Source organism: Pelmatolapia mariae, linkage group LG15 (assembly GCF_036321145.2).
Source record: "Pelmatolapia mariae isolate MD_Pm_ZW linkage group LG15, Pm_UMD_F_2, whole genome shotgun sequence".
Classification (NCBI taxonomy): domain Eukaryota; kingdom Metazoa; phylum Chordata; class Actinopteri; order Cichliformes; family Cichlidae; genus Pelmatolapia; species Pelmatolapia mariae.
In genome coordinates this window covers 4,505,116-4,522,723 of record NC_086240.1, presented here as the reverse complement: position 1 = coordinate 4,522,723, position 17,608 = coordinate 4,505,116, and the positions used below count along the sequence as shown (strand labels likewise).

At 41.2% G+C, this 17,608-nt stretch overlaps 1 protein-coding gene across 2 annotated transcripts in view; it reads right to left on the bottom strand.

The window, feature by feature from the left end:
• The window catches only part of LOC134643020 (1-phosphatidylinositol 4,5-bisphosphate phosphodiesterase beta-1-like), a 122,023-nt gene extending 105,297 nt beyond the window's left edge, over positions 1–16,726 (bottom strand). The window contains exons 1-2 of one of the 2 annotated variants that reach the window (XR_010096344.1): positions 16,369–16,726; positions 12,020–12,097 (exon numbers count right to left, since the gene is read on the bottom strand). Coding sequence is in view for 1 of the 2 variants with exons in the window: in XM_063495191.1 (XP_063351261.1) it covers positions 12,020–12,097; positions 16,369–16,467 (177 nt within the window). In the remaining variant the exon portion in view is untranslated. The remainder of the gene's footprint in view (positions 1–12,019; positions 12,098–16,368) is intronic. The other variant, XM_063495191.1, reaches the window with a different exon arrangement.
• Positions 16,727–17,608: the final 882 nt, after the last annotated feature.

Sequence of the window (17,608 nt, the reverse complement as noted above, 5' to 3'; positions counted from 1 at the left end):
CTTAGCACGTGATCTCAGACTGCAGCGTGGACTGAACCAGATGAAAGGGCTGACCACAATAGAGATCAGTTTTGAATAAGTGACGCAGAAATAGGCCAGCATAAATGTTATAAATACCTGGACCCATGAGACAATGAATAGCTTAATCATCCTCTTCACTCCGCTGTCATGTTTCACACAGGCAGTTAAACTACTTTTGATTAGGCCAGCATAAGATGTTATCCATCCATAACCAAGCACTTAGTCCAACAACAGAACGTTCTAATTTCTTATGATGCCATCCATGACTGACTTACTCAAATTAATTCCTCTAAAGCGATAGGCATGATATTAAAACATCAGTATGTGGAACACAAGGTTATTGTAAAGGGAAGTAAATATGCCAAAGTTTTACGAATGAAATCTCACTGCTACCGATTAAAAACATTTTATATTTCCAGAAAAGTTCCTCATGAAAAAATGCAATGTTTAAGACAAGGACAAGGCGTTTAGAGGTACTTGAAAGATATAGAACAATATGTGGTAAAACTTGTGTATGAGCATGTTAAAGCTGGGTTAGGAAAATAGTTACTGTTCGCTGTATGCGTACACAATAACAAAAGCATGTGACTTTTTTCCCAAATAAAGGGAGAATAATGCACACATAACTGAATGTGCGCTAAATTTTATCAGGCCACCTCTTATTATTTTCCATAACTGAATGTGCTAAAAATAGTCGCAGCCATTTGTAATGGTTTCCTGTCCTTGTGTGAACTAATGTGCTGTATTGCATCCTATTGTTAGTTTTTTGTTAGTGCTGCCAGGTTCCTAGCCTCCATTATTTTGTTAATGTTCAGTAGTTCTTTTTCAGTTCATAATTGGAGAGTTGAGATCCCCAAATAAAACACATCTCTTTTCCTCCACTTCTCTGGCGAGTGTCTCAGTTTCGCATTCGCTGAAATTCTGGGGGTTTATGAAATTTGTTTGCTGTCGTCTTAACTACCACATGTAATAGCCCGTGGCACAAACAGTGAGTTTATATGCAAATAACGAAATAAGACAGTGTTGACCAAGCGTGGCTTTATGATTCTAATGAAAAGAATGCATCTTCACATTTCTGTCTTTTTGCGTACACGTGGTTTTACTTGTGCATGCAGGGTTTTATGTATCAGGCACCTTGTTGAGAAACAAAATAGATTTGTGATAATAAGCAACAGCTTCTGGCTGTGGCAAAAAACTCAGGTCGAGTCTTGAATCGAACTAATAACAATGACAGAATGCTAAAATTATGCCAGTGCTCGGAGGCATGGAGGACTATGCTGAAGGAGACCTTACAGAAGGACAGCATTGGAAAAACTTCTCATGGAAAACAGCAAAGAAGAAAGAATAATCATCAAAAAAACACAATCATTTATACTTATTTATAGTATGATGCCACTACAATTTTAAGTATTCATGCTATCCAGAGTGTTAACATTCAATTGATGCAGTATGATCATCAATTACAAGACATATTATTGGTTAAGCTTATCACCTCGCTGCAGGGTCTTAACTCCTCTTCTGAAATGCCCGGTCACCGCCGCTACAGTAAGACACCTCTGTTTCTATTACCCAGCAGACTGAGCCAAGGCACTGAGATTCACACTGAACAGATTTGGCACCAGGAGAACCTTTAATCAGACAAAAGCCTTTAAAATAGCTAAAAGTCTTCTCTCCGGATCCCTGCATCCAGGTTTCATGAACAAACTCTCGTTGTTCACAAGAGGAAACGAACACAACAATGTCCCTCTTGTTCTTTCCTTTTTTTGGAGAGTGTGTTCGTATGTGTGTGTGTGTGTGTGTGTGTGTGTGTGTGTGTGTGTGTGTGTGTGTACCGGCCTGCTTGAACATGTATTGTTTACCAAAGAAAAAGTTCTCATCACAATTCAAAGAGAGGAACAGGAATAAGTCAAGCACAAACAAAGCCTTATGAAGTCACCCAGGAACTGTTAATCCTTAATAGTTTGGCAAAGCTTTTCTTCATTTAACACCTTTCTTTTTTTCTGTTTCTGAGTCTCAGCTCTGCTAAAGAGCACTCTGCAGTTGCCAAGTTCCAAGTGCCAACATCCAGGCCACTGTTTCTCTACAATTACAGTTCTGCCACTGCGAACCAGACAGATTGACAGTTTATATTTTCTTGTTTTTAGGGTGTGTGCTTCAAGCCAAGCTGTTGTCTGGGACACCTAGTAAAAATGTCAGAAAGAACAAAACCAAAAAATATATATATCCTAGATTTAACATTTTGTTTTAGGAGCATTTGCAGTTCCCAAGTATCATGACAGTGAGTGTCTGGTTTAACTGTTATAACACTGCAGTAACAGCAGTTCTTACCTGCAAACCAATAAATATACATATATATATAAAACAACTTACTGCCCAATATTGATAACTGCATTTTGTTGTAAGCTTCAGCCAAAGGTTCACCCTTTGCAGGTTTTCTTTAAAGCAGTATCCCAATTCCTTATATGAGTCATTTTGTGGAGAAATCTGTCTGGGCAGTCATGAAAAAATAAGTAAATAAGACAACAGGGAACCTATACCTCAGTACATCAGTAAAGATTTGAACATATTATTTTTAAGTTTCCTGCTACCTATTGTTATCTGGTGTGAACAGTACACGCAGATATAGTATTTCATTAGAGGATGAACGGCTAAGCTAATTGCTGGACAGAGCAAGACTGGTTAGCAAGCTGTATTGAATGACTTGCATATCCAAAACACAGATAACTGCTAATGAGTAACATACAAATAAATGAAATATCTGTAGAATACAGGTTTTATAGATGGGCTATTTGTACAATTAGCCACATAGTAAGCTATACTACGAGTTGGAAATATGCTATTTAAAAATATTGCACATAAACATCTCTAACATAAAGAAGTCCAAGTAGACCGTTGGTCAGAACGCTCAACGCTCTAATGACGAGCCATTAGCTACTGAAGTTTTGTGGACACATGGCCACTATCTGCGTGACGTCAACTTGTTCGCTGTTTTGGATGTGCAGGATCAAGTCAATAAGGCACCAGTCACACAGCGCTAGAGACTGGTTTGCAACCATCTGACAACCCCCAGTCGTGAGGGAAAAAATTAGCATTCCCTGACTGGCTGCAAATTGTTGCTGGAGGTTGATGGCAGTCAGTGGTAAAGAGATTGCTAAAGCCTGAGTCACGCAGCGCTAAGAGCAGTCAGTGATCACCCTGACAACGATCTGTTGTTAGGGAAAAATATGTATTTCCCAACTGGTTGTCAAAAACATTCCTATGATTCCTTTAGTCACTAGCATATTGCTGCGAAAGAGTTGATGTAAGCGATAGACTGGTCTACAAACTCTGTCTAGCTTTTGGAAATGACACCATTTACCTTCAAAGTGAAAGTTGTGGCTTGATGGCTGTAGTGCTGAGGTACAACTTTTATTTTGAAACCAAACCTTCTTTGTTTTCACATTGCGTCACATGTTTTAACGTTTTACTAAAAATGCTGGGCTAGCTGTCAGTGAGTATTTGCAGAAAACAAGAAAAACTACATGCCACCTTGGCAATCTGCAAGCAACCAAAGCAATCACCAGGAAGTTGTTGGTGCAGACATTTTTTTGCATCAGATTACAATCAGCAAGAGAAAAAAAAACACCAGGAAGCACTGCCAACGAGTCAGGTAATAACACATTTTTCCCCAGCAACCGGTGGTTGCATCACAGCCAATATGGTGAACAACTCTTAAGTAATGTGGTCATGACATCACGTAAGAAACCTTACTAAAGATCTAAAGCCTTTTTTGGCATCGGGCAGTAAACACGCTCTTATCTTCTGCAAAGTTAGGCATTTTGACATGGGAGTCTGAGCAGAGTGACTCATTTTCAGAGCCAGCGACTCGAGATAACTGCAGTTTTTGGCACGTTCAAGTTGTCTTAATTTCTCAGCCCTGGAGGTTGCTGCTTGGTTTCAAGATGCACAATAAAAAAAATACATGTGACATAAACAGTTTATTTTAGCATAGATAATGAATGTGTCACAACTGCAATCAGTAATGCTGTGTTTGGCAATCACTTATCAACTCTGCAGCACACAATGTAGAAAAGAAGATAATGAAGTTATAACCATTACTTGTGGTTATAACCATGGTAACCTTCTCACTTCTTACTTATATTAAATGCATGCGTCGTGTGTCTTAAATGCTGCACATAAATTAAATGCAAGCCAACATCTGAAAAGGCAGACACGTCAAGACAAATGCCAAATGCCATTTTATGTGAATACAGCAAAAGGCTGACACATCATCTTTCACTGGGATGTCGCAGATTGATGCTGTCATATCTTGAAAAGACCATCGACAGGTCCTGCTCACAATCTAATAATTTTTCTGATGACCAAAAATTTATTTCACCAGGTTGATTGATTAAGTAGATTAAAAACAACTGATACCGCATAGCACAGCTAACATAGAGAGAGTGGATCATGATAATCACTGTCTTATAATTTCTCTTTTTCGCTCTGTCTCATTCTATAACTACAAGTGCAGATAAAACAAGTCCCCCATGTGCCATGCTACAACTTGGCAGGGGTCACAATTCACTTTGAGTAGATTGGCTGCAGATTTATGCCTCGTTCCTCACTCCTATAGTGCTGACGGAGGTGGAGGAGCAGCAGGCTCTGTAATCACCAAAAATTGCTGTGTTGGGAGAAACGGACACGTAAACTCTGCTCTGACAGAAGAGAGGGAACTGTGCGTACATTTCATATTTGTGCATCAAGTGTGCCCAGAAATACAAAACCAAAGGGTCTTCGTGTTGTTCTGGATTAGGTCAGTTCTAGGCTCATTCAGAAATGCCCCACACATTCCAGCTGACAACTGTGTGAGTCTGGTTTTGGCCCGAGGTGAACTGTCTTTCACCTTTGAACATCATTCAATGCCATATGCTAAGTGCTTGTCCAGTGAATGTCCTGAAATTGGCACACTGCTGAAACATAAATCTCCCGAGAGACAGCGTTTAACCTTTTTTTTTTTTTAATATAACCACAGCCTGCTGAGACTGTGAGGGTGTCTACACACACACACACACACACACACACACGCACACACAGAGAAATGACTTTAGAGGACATTATGTGGACTTACATCCGTTTCCTGGAGGTTTACTTCAATCGTAAACAAAACCATTACATTACCCCAAGCCTCTCTATTCTCTAACCTTTAAACATGTGTTAACCTTGAAATTGTCTGATGTTTTGCATCACAGGGACTTGTTTTTTTTCTCCAAGATCTAACTCTGTAAACACATTTGTGTCCTCACAACATGAGTAACATCTGGACCACGCACACACACACGTCTGGTTTGCTATCTTCGTGAGGACATCCCATTGAGATAATGCTTTCCCTAGCTGCTTACTCTAACGCTAACCATCAAAAATGAATGCCTAACCCTCACCTTACCCTAAACCTAACCATAACCCAACTGTAACCCTGACACTAAAACTATATTTTGAGAGTGAAAAATGCCTTCAACCAAAATCAAGGTCCCCACGGGGGCTGTTGGTCCCCAGCAGTACAGTAAATTTCAGATTTTGGTCCCCACCAAGATAGTAAGAACCCGTGTACACACACACACACACACACACACACACACACGAGGAAACAATTATATCAGTTTCAAAGCAGCGACATTCTTCAGAATGTGAGCGCAGGCTGAAAGAGAATGTGACATTTCTAAGGTGTGTGCTGTCGCTTGGCAACCATGGCAACTAAAGCAAAAGGCTTTTTGCGTAGTTAATTTGAATGAGTCAGTCCACCTCTCCGTGCTGTGGGGCTCCTCCCCTTAAAACAGGATGAACCAACAAGTGCAAAAACAATTTTCAACCTTCTAAAAAAGAAAAAAGAAAAACACCTATTCTTAGCTGGCCACCACAGCTAGTGTGCATGTGTGCTTGTAAAGAAGACGGTGTGTTCCCCCCTCGCACAAGAGGAAATGCCTCTTTTAAGGAGGAGGATGGATTTCAACGCCATGAGCAAGGAACCTGCAACTACTCCTCAATATACTTTCTCATTGTTAAGCTTGCATAGGAATGAGGAAAAAAGCAAATTAAGAACTAGGGGAAAGATGCCAACTCTTGAACAGTAACTGAGTTTTCCTGGCGTATACAGTGATTTTTCTGGTATAATTATGATGCTGCTGTTAATATATGTCTAATCTAGGCTGGGGCTTTGTTGACACAAGGTAAATCCTTGTTATTAATTTACATTAGGGTGACGAGTTTCATTTTACAGCTGATTCATACTAATGCTAGCACACGTGCTATCGATATGACTGACAATATCACGTCATCTTTGTTATGGTTCTCGTTCCCAAAATCTCTCTTTCTATCTGTGAATTTGTGTCTGCGTGTGTGCTCAAGACAGTGGATCTTTTGAGGTGAATGAGACAGCATCCAGAAACATAAAAAGCCAGCCAAATGGACTCTCAAGCAAACACATACAAACATGGGAGAGTTATGACTGCTGTAGTTTACATAGCAGTGCCCTGTTTAAAAATACGGCAGCGTGCAGAAATGGAGATGCTGCTCACACTGGATATAGTGTGCACCTGTTTCTATCTACAAGGAAGAGAAAAATATCTACATCGGCTTTTGTAAACAACAAGAGAAGCATTGTTTAAGCTTTTATTTTGGTGTCCACTACAGGAGGAAGTGAAGCCACAAAAAAAATCGTATTAATTTTATCACTGGATACAGGATATCTTAGCTCATATCCTGAGCTGCTGTCACCTTCATTTCCCCAACACACCACATCAAGAACCAATAAAAGTTTCTTCTAACATTTCTTCCCCAGAAGTTGAAGCTGAGTGTATACTGTCAGCACAAGTTACTGTGACTACAACAAAGGCGTAAAGACGAAACCAGCAGAATCCTGAATCGTGGAGCCTTGCGTCATCAACTCAAAGGTTAGCCAGAAAGAAAAGGCAAAAACATCAGACCTAAGCACATCTGACACTGACATCAAAACTAAACTTTGCCTTCTTGACCTTAAAACGTGGCTGAAATTCACTGCGTGAACAGACTCTGACAAAAGAAATGATCACTCAGTGGAAGAGACAAACTCCAGGATTAACAGCACAGTCAAAAGTAAATATCAAGCCCCTACTGTGTCTAAAGTAAGCTTTTTTTCTGCTTAAAGAAGCAAATTTGAAACGGCAGCAAAGGTTAAGCTGTCACTACCAAAGACACCTTGCCTTCCTGCATGCTAGTGGTTGCTTCCTTTATGTTTAATCAATTTATTCAGGTTCAGGGGGATCGACTGGGAATCAAAATGTTGGCATTTCAGTTGTAAAGCATGGCCCTTCAAAATATGATGATGAAAAAAATTCAAGTTCAGTTCAACTTCATTTTTGGGGGGAAAACATTTGAAACATACAAAAAGTGCTCGTTGTGTTTGCCTGCATTTAGTTTTCAGTGTTTCTAACTTCACAGGAACGACTGAAACGGGGATACTGTGATATTCACCTCTAGAAGAATATTGTATTGGGACATAAACCTGTTCCATTAACGCTGTTACCAACCAGTTGGTACTTGGTTGTGGGAGGCGTTACCTGTCTATGAAACTGATTACTAAAAACCTCAGATACCGGTTGGCAACCCCCTGACAACCGCAAGTCAGTAAGGAAAAATGTGCATTCCCCAACTGCTTGATGAATGGTTGTTGGCAATCGCTCAGTGAAACTGACTGCAAAAAGGTATACGGCGCTGGACTGAAAGCCTCCATGCTTTGCTTTGGTCACTAGAAAGTTGCCACTGTCCTCTATAGTTTGCGTGGAAGACGCCCACTTTTCTTCAACCACTTGCCATCTACTCTCTAAGTCAGGGGTGTCGAACTCCAGACCTCGAGGGCTGGTTTCCTGCAGGTTTTAGATATCACCCTGGGTCAACACACCTGAATCAAATAATTAGTTTTATTACCAGGCCTCTAAAGAACTTCAAGACATGTTGAGGAGGTCATTTAGCCATTTAAATCAGCTGTGTTGGATCAAGGACACATCTAAAACCTGCAGGACACCAGTCCGAGAGGCCTGGAGTTCGACACCTGTGCTCCAAGTGAAACTGTAAAAAGCGACGCAAACTGGAAATGAAGATTCCTCCCTTCAAAGTAAAAGCTGCGCCTTTTAAAAATGAGGCACAACTTTTTTAAGTTTTGCTAGTTGGCGACTAGTAAAGTAGTAGTAGTGTTTGCAGACAAGTCAGCATCTTCCATGCAAATTGTAGGGGACCAAAGCAATGTCAAGGTTTTCACAGCCTGCTCACCAACTGGTTGGGAAATACACATATTTGGCACACTGGGGGACGACCCCTCTCCCCAGAGGTTGCTGGAGGATTGTCCACCGGTCTCTAATCTGTGTGACTGAAGCCTAATGTAAATAAATGTCTCCAAAGTTGATTCAAATTAGCTGTAGGTTTATTTTCAATTTGTCTCAGGGGAAACTGTGACTCAAGTTAACCTCCTGTCCACTAACACTATCATTGAAATGTATTATTATTTGTGTTAACTAAAAGAAAAATATTTATCCTTAACAAGGAGGAAATACTCTAAATCTTATCTCCTTACTTTTGGCTAAAGGTCTTTAGTAAATCTTGTAAGAACCCAAAAGCAGCAGTTAACTGTAACTGTCACTGGCAATGTGTGTTGAAAGTCAGCGCAGTAGGCACACCGAGTACAGTTCTGTTGTGCTTCTGAAGAATCCGAGGAATGCTTTTACTCTGCAGGCCATCAGACTGAGTCTCTCACAAACACACACACACACACACACACACACACACACACACACACACACACACACACACACACACACACACACACACACACACACATATAACAAGTAGACGGAGCATCATAGCTTGTTTAAATTGGTCTGTTCAACAGATGTGCAATACGGTCGTGAATAAATGTTAGCAAAAGCACCAAGGTATCTTTATAAACATGAGAAGGCACACTTCTGCCTTGACAGGGGCACACAGGAATACAGCGGGTGCCTTTCTTTATGCCCTAATAGAGTTTTGTCTGGGCTGTGCTTGGTATCAATTTGAGTTATTATGCGTGCGGCAGGACTGTTCTCAACGCTGGGAGACAGAGCAGACACCCACACGCATAAACACACACTCACAAGAGCCTCATCAGTCAAAATCCTCGCCTTATGACGGAGGCACAGGAAACAATGATGAATTGATGTCAACGAGCTTCTCTCAGTTCTTTTAGTGGAGAATCACACTCAGTGCTGGTTATCTCTGACCGCAAATTCCCACTTTTAACACGCACCCACAACATAAAATGCGGTAGACATCAAAAGTGGTCTTCTTTTCTTTCCTCTTTGAGTGTTCGGTAAAACTGTAGCAGAACTAAAGACTTTATCTCTTTTCCCACTTATACTGGATTCATTTACAGTAGGCTACCAATATACTGGGATCCTTTCTCTGTTCCAAAAACAGCAGGACAGGTACAATCATGGATTACGTGTGGATGTGTGTTTGTGTTCAGAGGGGAAATTTCATGCTTGTGTTCAAGTCCTTGTGCTCAGCAGCTGTACATTCAAATAAACAGAACAAACTGTTAAACCTTCAGCAGATTCTGCACATGCTCTCAAGGTTAAACTGGGAGGAAGTGCTTGATAAGATCACTGAACGTGATAGCATTGATTATCTTACGTTTCAATACCTTGTTCTTGGTTATTATGAAACATTTAGCTACAACTGGAATGTTGGAAAAACACAATGCACTATGCAATATTCTCACAGGTGTCGGTTGCAGCACTGCAGGTGTGCCAGTTTAGATTTCTGTCTCCTTTTCAAGAAAGTTCTTCAAATGAAACTACACCAGAACACCCTCAAATCCTTTTTTAAGGAAGCTAACTGGAAGCTAACTGAAAGAAATTAAAAAATTATGCTTGAATGGATTAGAAAGACCAAAACAAACAAACAAGATAAAAAAAATCATCAAAATGCTGGAAAAAGACCATCTAACTAAGTCGTGCTCTGCTGCAGGCCTTTCAGCTAAGGAAGCGATTTCTGAGCGCCTAAATGCTTCCTAGAGCGCCTGTGATCTCTCAATAATAATCCTAGGTGTACCATGATAATTACAAAGGGAATGCCGAATGTGGCTGCCACGAATTCTAATGGTGCTGCTATGGTAATAAGTACTGGATTGTCAAATGGCAGTAGTAAATGGAAAAGGTCAATGTTTTCAAATAACTGTCTTAAATGCCTCTGAAGTGGTAATAGAGCAGGTTTTCAAGCCTGAGCTGCTGTCACTATTCAGTTCAATTCAGTTTTATTTATACAGCACCAAATCACAACAACAGTCGCCTCAAGGTGCTTTATGTTGTAAGGCAGACCTTACAATAATACAGACAGAGAAAAACCCAACAATCATATTACCCCTTATGAGCAAGCACTTTGGCAACAGTGGGAAGGAAAAACTCCCTTTTAACAGGAAGAAACCTCCGGCAGAACCAGGCAGACTCGATACATAACTCCAAATGTTTAGGGAGCCCTTCACTGACAGCTGACAAGTATGAGGAGAGATTATATCTTATGCAGTTTTTAAACACAGTGTCTATTTTAGTTTGTTTCTGTGGACACACACTCAGTCGACTGTCCCTTTTTCTGAATTGTGCTCATATTCATGCCAAACAAAACGAGACAGCAGCGACGTCGTCAGTTTTTGTCTCTTGTCAGTCATTTGGATTTTACGACATAAACGACACAACATATTCTCACACTTGGTCTGGCTTTTACTTCCTTCGCTGCTCACTGATGGTTAGTGTCCACAGAGGTGTGTTTTTAATGCTTGGTGCTGAGCTACAGTATTCAAAAGCTGACAGGTAAGCCATTGCTACAACTTTAAGTTCTCTCTGCTCTCAGAAACTGTCACTGGGGCTCGTTTGCTAACTTTCTATACCATTGAAATGTTTTTGAAAGCAACAGATGCAAGTGACTGCATCTGTCTTTATTTCAGATACACAACGGTTCGCTTTGTTGGGGAGTTTCCAGGCGTGCCGAGTCATGCTGGATGCTGCCAATTTGCATAAACTAGCCTAAACTTCAAATTTATGCAAATGAACAGAAGCAAACTAAACACCCCATTTCTCATAATGAAATGTGACAGTACTAGAAAGTGCTGCACCGACACCTACGAAGACGATGAGTAAAAAATGTGGAGAAGAAGCCATGAAAGCTTTCAGTTTGACAATGCTCCTGTACTGTCAGTGAAATGGAGAATATAGACAAAAAAGCTCTGTGAGAATATGCTGGGAAAACAGTAAGTTTATATCTGCCTGCCATAAGATATATAGCAATTTACTGTGCTGGCCAATCAGTTATGTACAGACAGTCGAGGTAGGTCCTGTATCGCGTACAAACAACCCAGTATCATGACAAAACTCGTAACAGGCGGTCCACCGTGTCCATTTAACGTTCTGGAGAGGCAAAGCGCAGAAGCTGTGTTCCTGCATGCAGAAACTGCATTACCAGTAGGGGGAGATAGTATATTTAAAGCCACAAAGCCGGTAGTGATCATAAAATGTATTAAGTACATTGCAGGGTCCTTTATCGGCAGAAATGATTAAGTTAGGTGGCTAATATGTATATAAATGTAAATGTTTTAATAGTGTCTGTTTAAACACTTTCCTGTGACTATTTTCCTGTTGGCTTGAAATAAAATATGTCTCTGCTGTTACTGCAGTTTGCGGCAACTTGTACATTACTTGTACATTTCAGGTTTTGGAGAGGCAACGCGTGAAATGGACATTGGCCTGTCTATTATATATCAGGCTGGTACAAAGCACTGTGCAGATGTCAAAGCAGAGATGAGGGAAACTGTTCGTGCTGCTGTGATAAGCTTTAAATTTGGCCCCACGAATCTGAATTTCATCATCAAATGAAATTCAGATGACAATGAAAGGGGCTTTAAACATCTTAACGGCTTAAAGGCTTCAAACCATTTGGCCTTCCTGCCGTGGTATCTCACCTTGCTCTGGTCAGTCCAATACAGGAAGTAACCTTTGGGGTCAACTGTCAGAGTCACCGGGGTCACAGTGGTTGAATCCTGTCGTGAAGAAGAAAAGACATGCGTTTGTTTACATCTGTACATCAACATCTGAATTTCAACATGAGTGAATACCTTACTGCAGACAATTCTCTGAGTGAACCAAGATCAAAGCATAGTTTGTTTTATCCACTCGCATACCAGAATTTGAAATGACATCAAAAGTGCTGTTTATGTTGTAAACATGCACTCAATCCTTTCCTTTTAGGGTACTTTCCACGCCACGACCTGGCATCACCGCAAAATGACCAAGCAGCCTGGGGTGTGCGTGTGTGTTTGCAGTGACTGCAATCACGAAGTGCAGGTTGATTTGGAGTTGATGTTTCCATTTTCCCCTCTTGTAATGGACAAATGCTTTCCCACAGTTACATACAGATAGCTCCAAGTCTCTCTCTCTCTCTCACACACACACATACACACACAGTTTGACCCTGAGGCATACATGGCAACACCAGATATTATTGGATGCTTCTATAAAAAGAAAGAAAGAGCCATTGCCTTTTTTTCTGTGTCCACAGTGGCTGTGGTTCAGCTGAACAGTAGCATATTGTCCTCTTCAATCAGCCATGGCTGCAAGATCAGAGAGATGAGGACCGCATTTGCTGCACAGAGCAAGAAAATCTTCAAAGTGTCTTCATGAGGCTTCTAATGATGTCCCTATCAGAGCATTTGGAGACAGAACTAATGGTCTGCATCTGCTCCACACTTGTCTTATTTGGGCGCGACCTTATGCGACTTGCAGCGTAGGATACTGGGAAAGGGTTGGGCTGGTAGACAGCAAAGGAGCCTATGCTGTAATGTATTTAACCATTATGAGTCATTTCAGTCATTTCATACTGTCTAAATGTCACAATCATGGTTTATCCAATATAGGCCAACAGTGAAAATACAGGAGGAACAGAGGAGGGGAAAACGGGGAAAGATGAAAGAAGGGAAGTGAGCTGAAAGTAAATGAGGGGCTCGTTCGGTTTTGGAAACAGTTAGGCATCAGAGGCATTTGCTACGGTGACGTTTGCTATGGCAACCCACCATTCCCATGAAATCTATTAGAGACTCAAGAGGAATCGTTTTGGTTCTGTTCACATGATTGCACAATCTTTGCAAGCTTGATTGAATGACAAAAGATGCGGTTCATGTCAATGAATGCATGCCACACACACACACACACACACAGTTTATAGCCCAAAGGAAGGGGAAAAGCATCATGTTTGCAGTTCTTAGATATAGCATTTCAGACCAAATCTGGCTCATATCTCTTGATCTTTGCTCAGCTCACCATCCACAGTCCAATTTTTCCAATTTAGTTTTTACAGATAAATATCGCTTCCTCTTTAGAAAAATTCAAGAAAACGATAGCGAGCAAGATCAAAGAATATTTAGCAAGTCATTTATATTTCCAGTAAACCAAGTCAAGAAGTCATTCGGGGGATAAGATGCGATGCAAGTGATGGATTGTCTGTCATGTCTGAGAAAAGAAGACGTTTCGAGAGCACTGGGAAACTGCCTAATGATGTGAGAGCAGTCATTTTCACCAGCTTCTTTCTTAATGTCCTAGCTCTCCATGGCCACCACTGCAAACACATTAAGCCATTATGGACTCTTAGCAAAGATTTTCTCATGGGTTTTCACATTTACGCAGAAACAAGAAGTACTTAAAGCTGGGATTTAACTTCAGAGTGACTACCGGCAGAATAGTACTCGCCAATGTTTTTTTGGTTTTTTTATTGTCATTGGACTATTTTAAGGGATTTGTCTTTAATGGGACAACATTAGGCAGCAGAGTGGTCTGCTTTCTGCTGAATTAAGATGAGATTAGTGACTGACTTGCGAAAGTACAAACACCCTGAAGGAACTGATCCCAGGCAGGAGACACTTCCATTATTTTTAGTGAAGAGTCTGTACCATTAGCATTGCCGCCTGAGGGGGTGTGTTAGAGGGGAGTTTTGAGCTCAGCATATTTCTGTTCTGTATGCTAATGACATATTCTACTACTTTTAAGGGATTTTCTGCTCCCCTGAGGAGCCTGATAATATCTTATTCAATGCACAACCGACCAGAGGGGTTGATATAAGTATAACCTCATAAAAGTCTCTGTTTACACAGACCAAGCATCGTCTTTCACAAATTTGACACCGTGCCCAGGTGTACAGTAAATGATCCTTATAACATGAAGTGTCTATGTGCTGGAGAATCTGAATGGCTCCCTGTGCCTCAACAGAAAGCAGTCATTAATGCTAAATGTGCCTTCTGAACTGACAAATAATAACACATCCAGGCAATATTTTACCCGTACCCACGGATTTCATGAGCCACAGAAGCAGCCAGCTGTCGACAAGTGGCAGCAACAAAAATACAAGATGTCTGCGCACGTCTGTAGGAGGGAGGTTGGGGAGGTCTGAGGCCTTTGAGGCTTTGGAGAGCTTCTCTGATTGCTTTTCTGCTCTTTTACAACCACCTGCAAGCATCGTGTGCTTGCAGGTGGTTGTGAGTCTGCAGTCACTCTGCTGCTCAAAACTCATGGCTGCTGGCTATGCAGCACAGAACTTTACACTGTTTTTTGCCCAACTCCCCAGGTGAGTTTAAGCATTTTGGAATATATGTGTGACTTCATCTGAGAGAACAAGAAATCTTCACCAGAGTAAAGCCATAAATTAAAGAACATACATATAATTTTTCATTTACTGCCCGTACGATTTCCTGCTGAAAGATGTTCAACTCAACACCCAAAGCAATAAAAAAGAAGAAAAATGATTTAACTCAATCCTTCTCCAGTGAAAATTTATTAGCTTTGCTCTCTCAGGTTGGCTGTTTATCTTCTGTGATTCTTTCCATGAAATGATACAGAGAGGAAAGAGGAAGGAAGGAGTGCATGGGAAAGGAACCAGAGAAAGTACCTGTGAGTATGCCTGTGTTTGAGGTCATATGTTTTTGCAAGGAAAGGCCTGGTGGACATTTGGGTCTGAAGATAGTCCTGAATGTACATGCTAAAAGTACACAAACACGGCTGTGAAAGGGGAAACTGAGTCGCATCTAATGAGCTGATGGAATGGGCGCTCATTAGTAGTTACTAGTTAAGGAAACTTTCTTATTTAAGCTTAAGGTTGATGATTGACAGAATGGTGGACTTGCAAGTGTGCATAATTTCCTCTCTGCCATCTGTACTGACCGCATTCACACTTCCATAACACTGCAAGACTAATGCCATCTGTGCTGCACTTGGCTCACCTGAGCTGAGTGATTCTGAGCACGTATTTGAGAGGATGATCTTAGAAAGAGTGTATCTTAGTAACCGATTCCTCACTGTCTACAGTATTAGAAAAGTCAAGGCACTGTAAAAATCAGTTACAGGTGGGCTAAGCCCTCAGCATTTTCACAGAGCGGTTTAAAATTAACAGATTTCCCAGAACGAAAGTAATGGGGACTGTGACAAAATTCAGATATTCACTCATAAACCAGAGTAACATGTGGATATTCAAATGGCATGGGGTGTGAAAATAGCTATCCCAGAAAAGCTCTTTGTGAATACAGCTGCTGTAAAAACTAAGGTACAGAAGATGCAAATAACCATCAAGCCATGTTAAACTCAGTTCAGAGGGCAGTTCAGTTGTGAACTTGCCACAAGATTATTAGAGGGAGTGTTGATTTGTGTTGATTTATTGCCTGGGAAAGCAATGTGCCACATAGTGTGGCCATAGCCTCTGTTGCTAAAAGGCTATTACTATTATGTTTTACTTAACAGCAGTGTGAAATCAATTTAATCAAGGTCATTTTACTACAGCTGGACCGACATTTTATATTGAGATGCTACCAAAATAAAAATCCCCAAAATATTTTTCTTTTTTTTAATGACCAACTGTTGTGCTTAGATTTGCATGTTGAATGTCAGTGCACTAATTAATTGTGGTTAATTGATAAAAACGTTTATACGCAGGGGGGTTAGTATTTGATTAGACGAGGGGTGCGCACATTCTCACACACAAGCAGCGGTAGACGCGTGCACCCACTGGCGCGCACAAATACAAATACTGTACATTGGATAATGTAAAGAAAGCACATGTCAGTAGACACTGTAGCTGTAGCATTTCTTTCAACCACTAACCAGGAAGTCAAACGCAATTAGCTTCTTGTCCGTGCGGTTTCCACTTACAATTAAATAGATTGTGTAATACACAGACTGTGCACATGCAAAACGCGTGCAGAAAATGATCTGACAGTGAAAACTGAGGAGGAAAAAAAGAGATTCACCGCTGGCCTGTCTGGCCACTACTTACATCATCCCATTTCATAAATTTGTTGCCCTTTCTTAGGCTCTCGGGTACGGACACTGGCTTGAGCTGCAGCGCATGAACTCCCGGCTGTGCCCCAGCCATTGGCTCATCTACTCTTCTCAACGCACAAGCTCGGGTGGAAATGAGTCACTTCACTCTCCTCTACTCTTGTGTCTCTTCCTCTCCTTTGTAATCTGCTTAAAAGCAGCCTGACGGAAGACCACTACTGATGCCAGTATGTCATGCCCGCAATGACGGCGGCGGTGGCGCGTCTCGGCTTTGGAGAGCTGCGGAGGCGGACGCAGGCGTAGCGGACCCGGGCAACTCACTGACTGACTGACTGAGCGACATGCAGCTGAAGACGAGGAGAGAGAGACAGACAGAGAAAGAGAGGGACAGTGAGAGAGAGAGAGAGAGAGAGAGAGAGAGAGAGAGAGTGAGAGTGGTGGAGAAGGAGGGGGAATCTGAACGAGTTACACGCCTGATGTCAAATTGTACAAGTCAATGCAGGGACAGGATCGATGCTTTAAGTGATCTAGCGCCTCCGTGCGTTGGTGGCAATGCGATGGGCATTTAGTGGCCCCCAAGATGGAAACAAATTAAAAGCTGAAAAAAAGAGGGAATCGTTAAATCCTGATTTTTGATGATGAACATTCAAGTAAGACAGAAAAATCTAGGAACAAATCCTTTTTTCTGATGTTCCTATCAGCTGGGATCGCCACATATAGTCATGTGAAAAAGCTTGACTATATGTGGCTTACTGCAGTCCTCGGAAAAACTAAGTACACCCTGTGATTCAACAGAACCACATGTATCACTTGAAGTAATCGTTTTGTGTTGGACTCTATCAGTTTCTCACATTGATTTGGAGGAAATTTTAAATTCAGATTAATTTTATTTTATTTATATAGCGCCAAATCACATCAACAGTTGCCTCAAGGCACTTTTACCTACTACTCTTTACAACCTTGCTTCATTTCACTGAGGTTTGCAGGCATTTGCAGCTCTCTTAAGGTCCCACCACAGTATTTCAGTCAGGTTGAAATCTGTATTTTAACTGGGTCATTGCAACACCTTGACTTTGTTTTTTCAACCATTCTGTTGCATTCTGTTCTGGTCATTGCTCTGCTGCATGACCAAATTTCTGCCAAGTCAGTCAGACAGATGGCCTCATCTTTGACTCTAGAATATGGTACACAGAGGAGTTCATGGTCGACTCCATGATTGCAAGGTGCCCAATGCC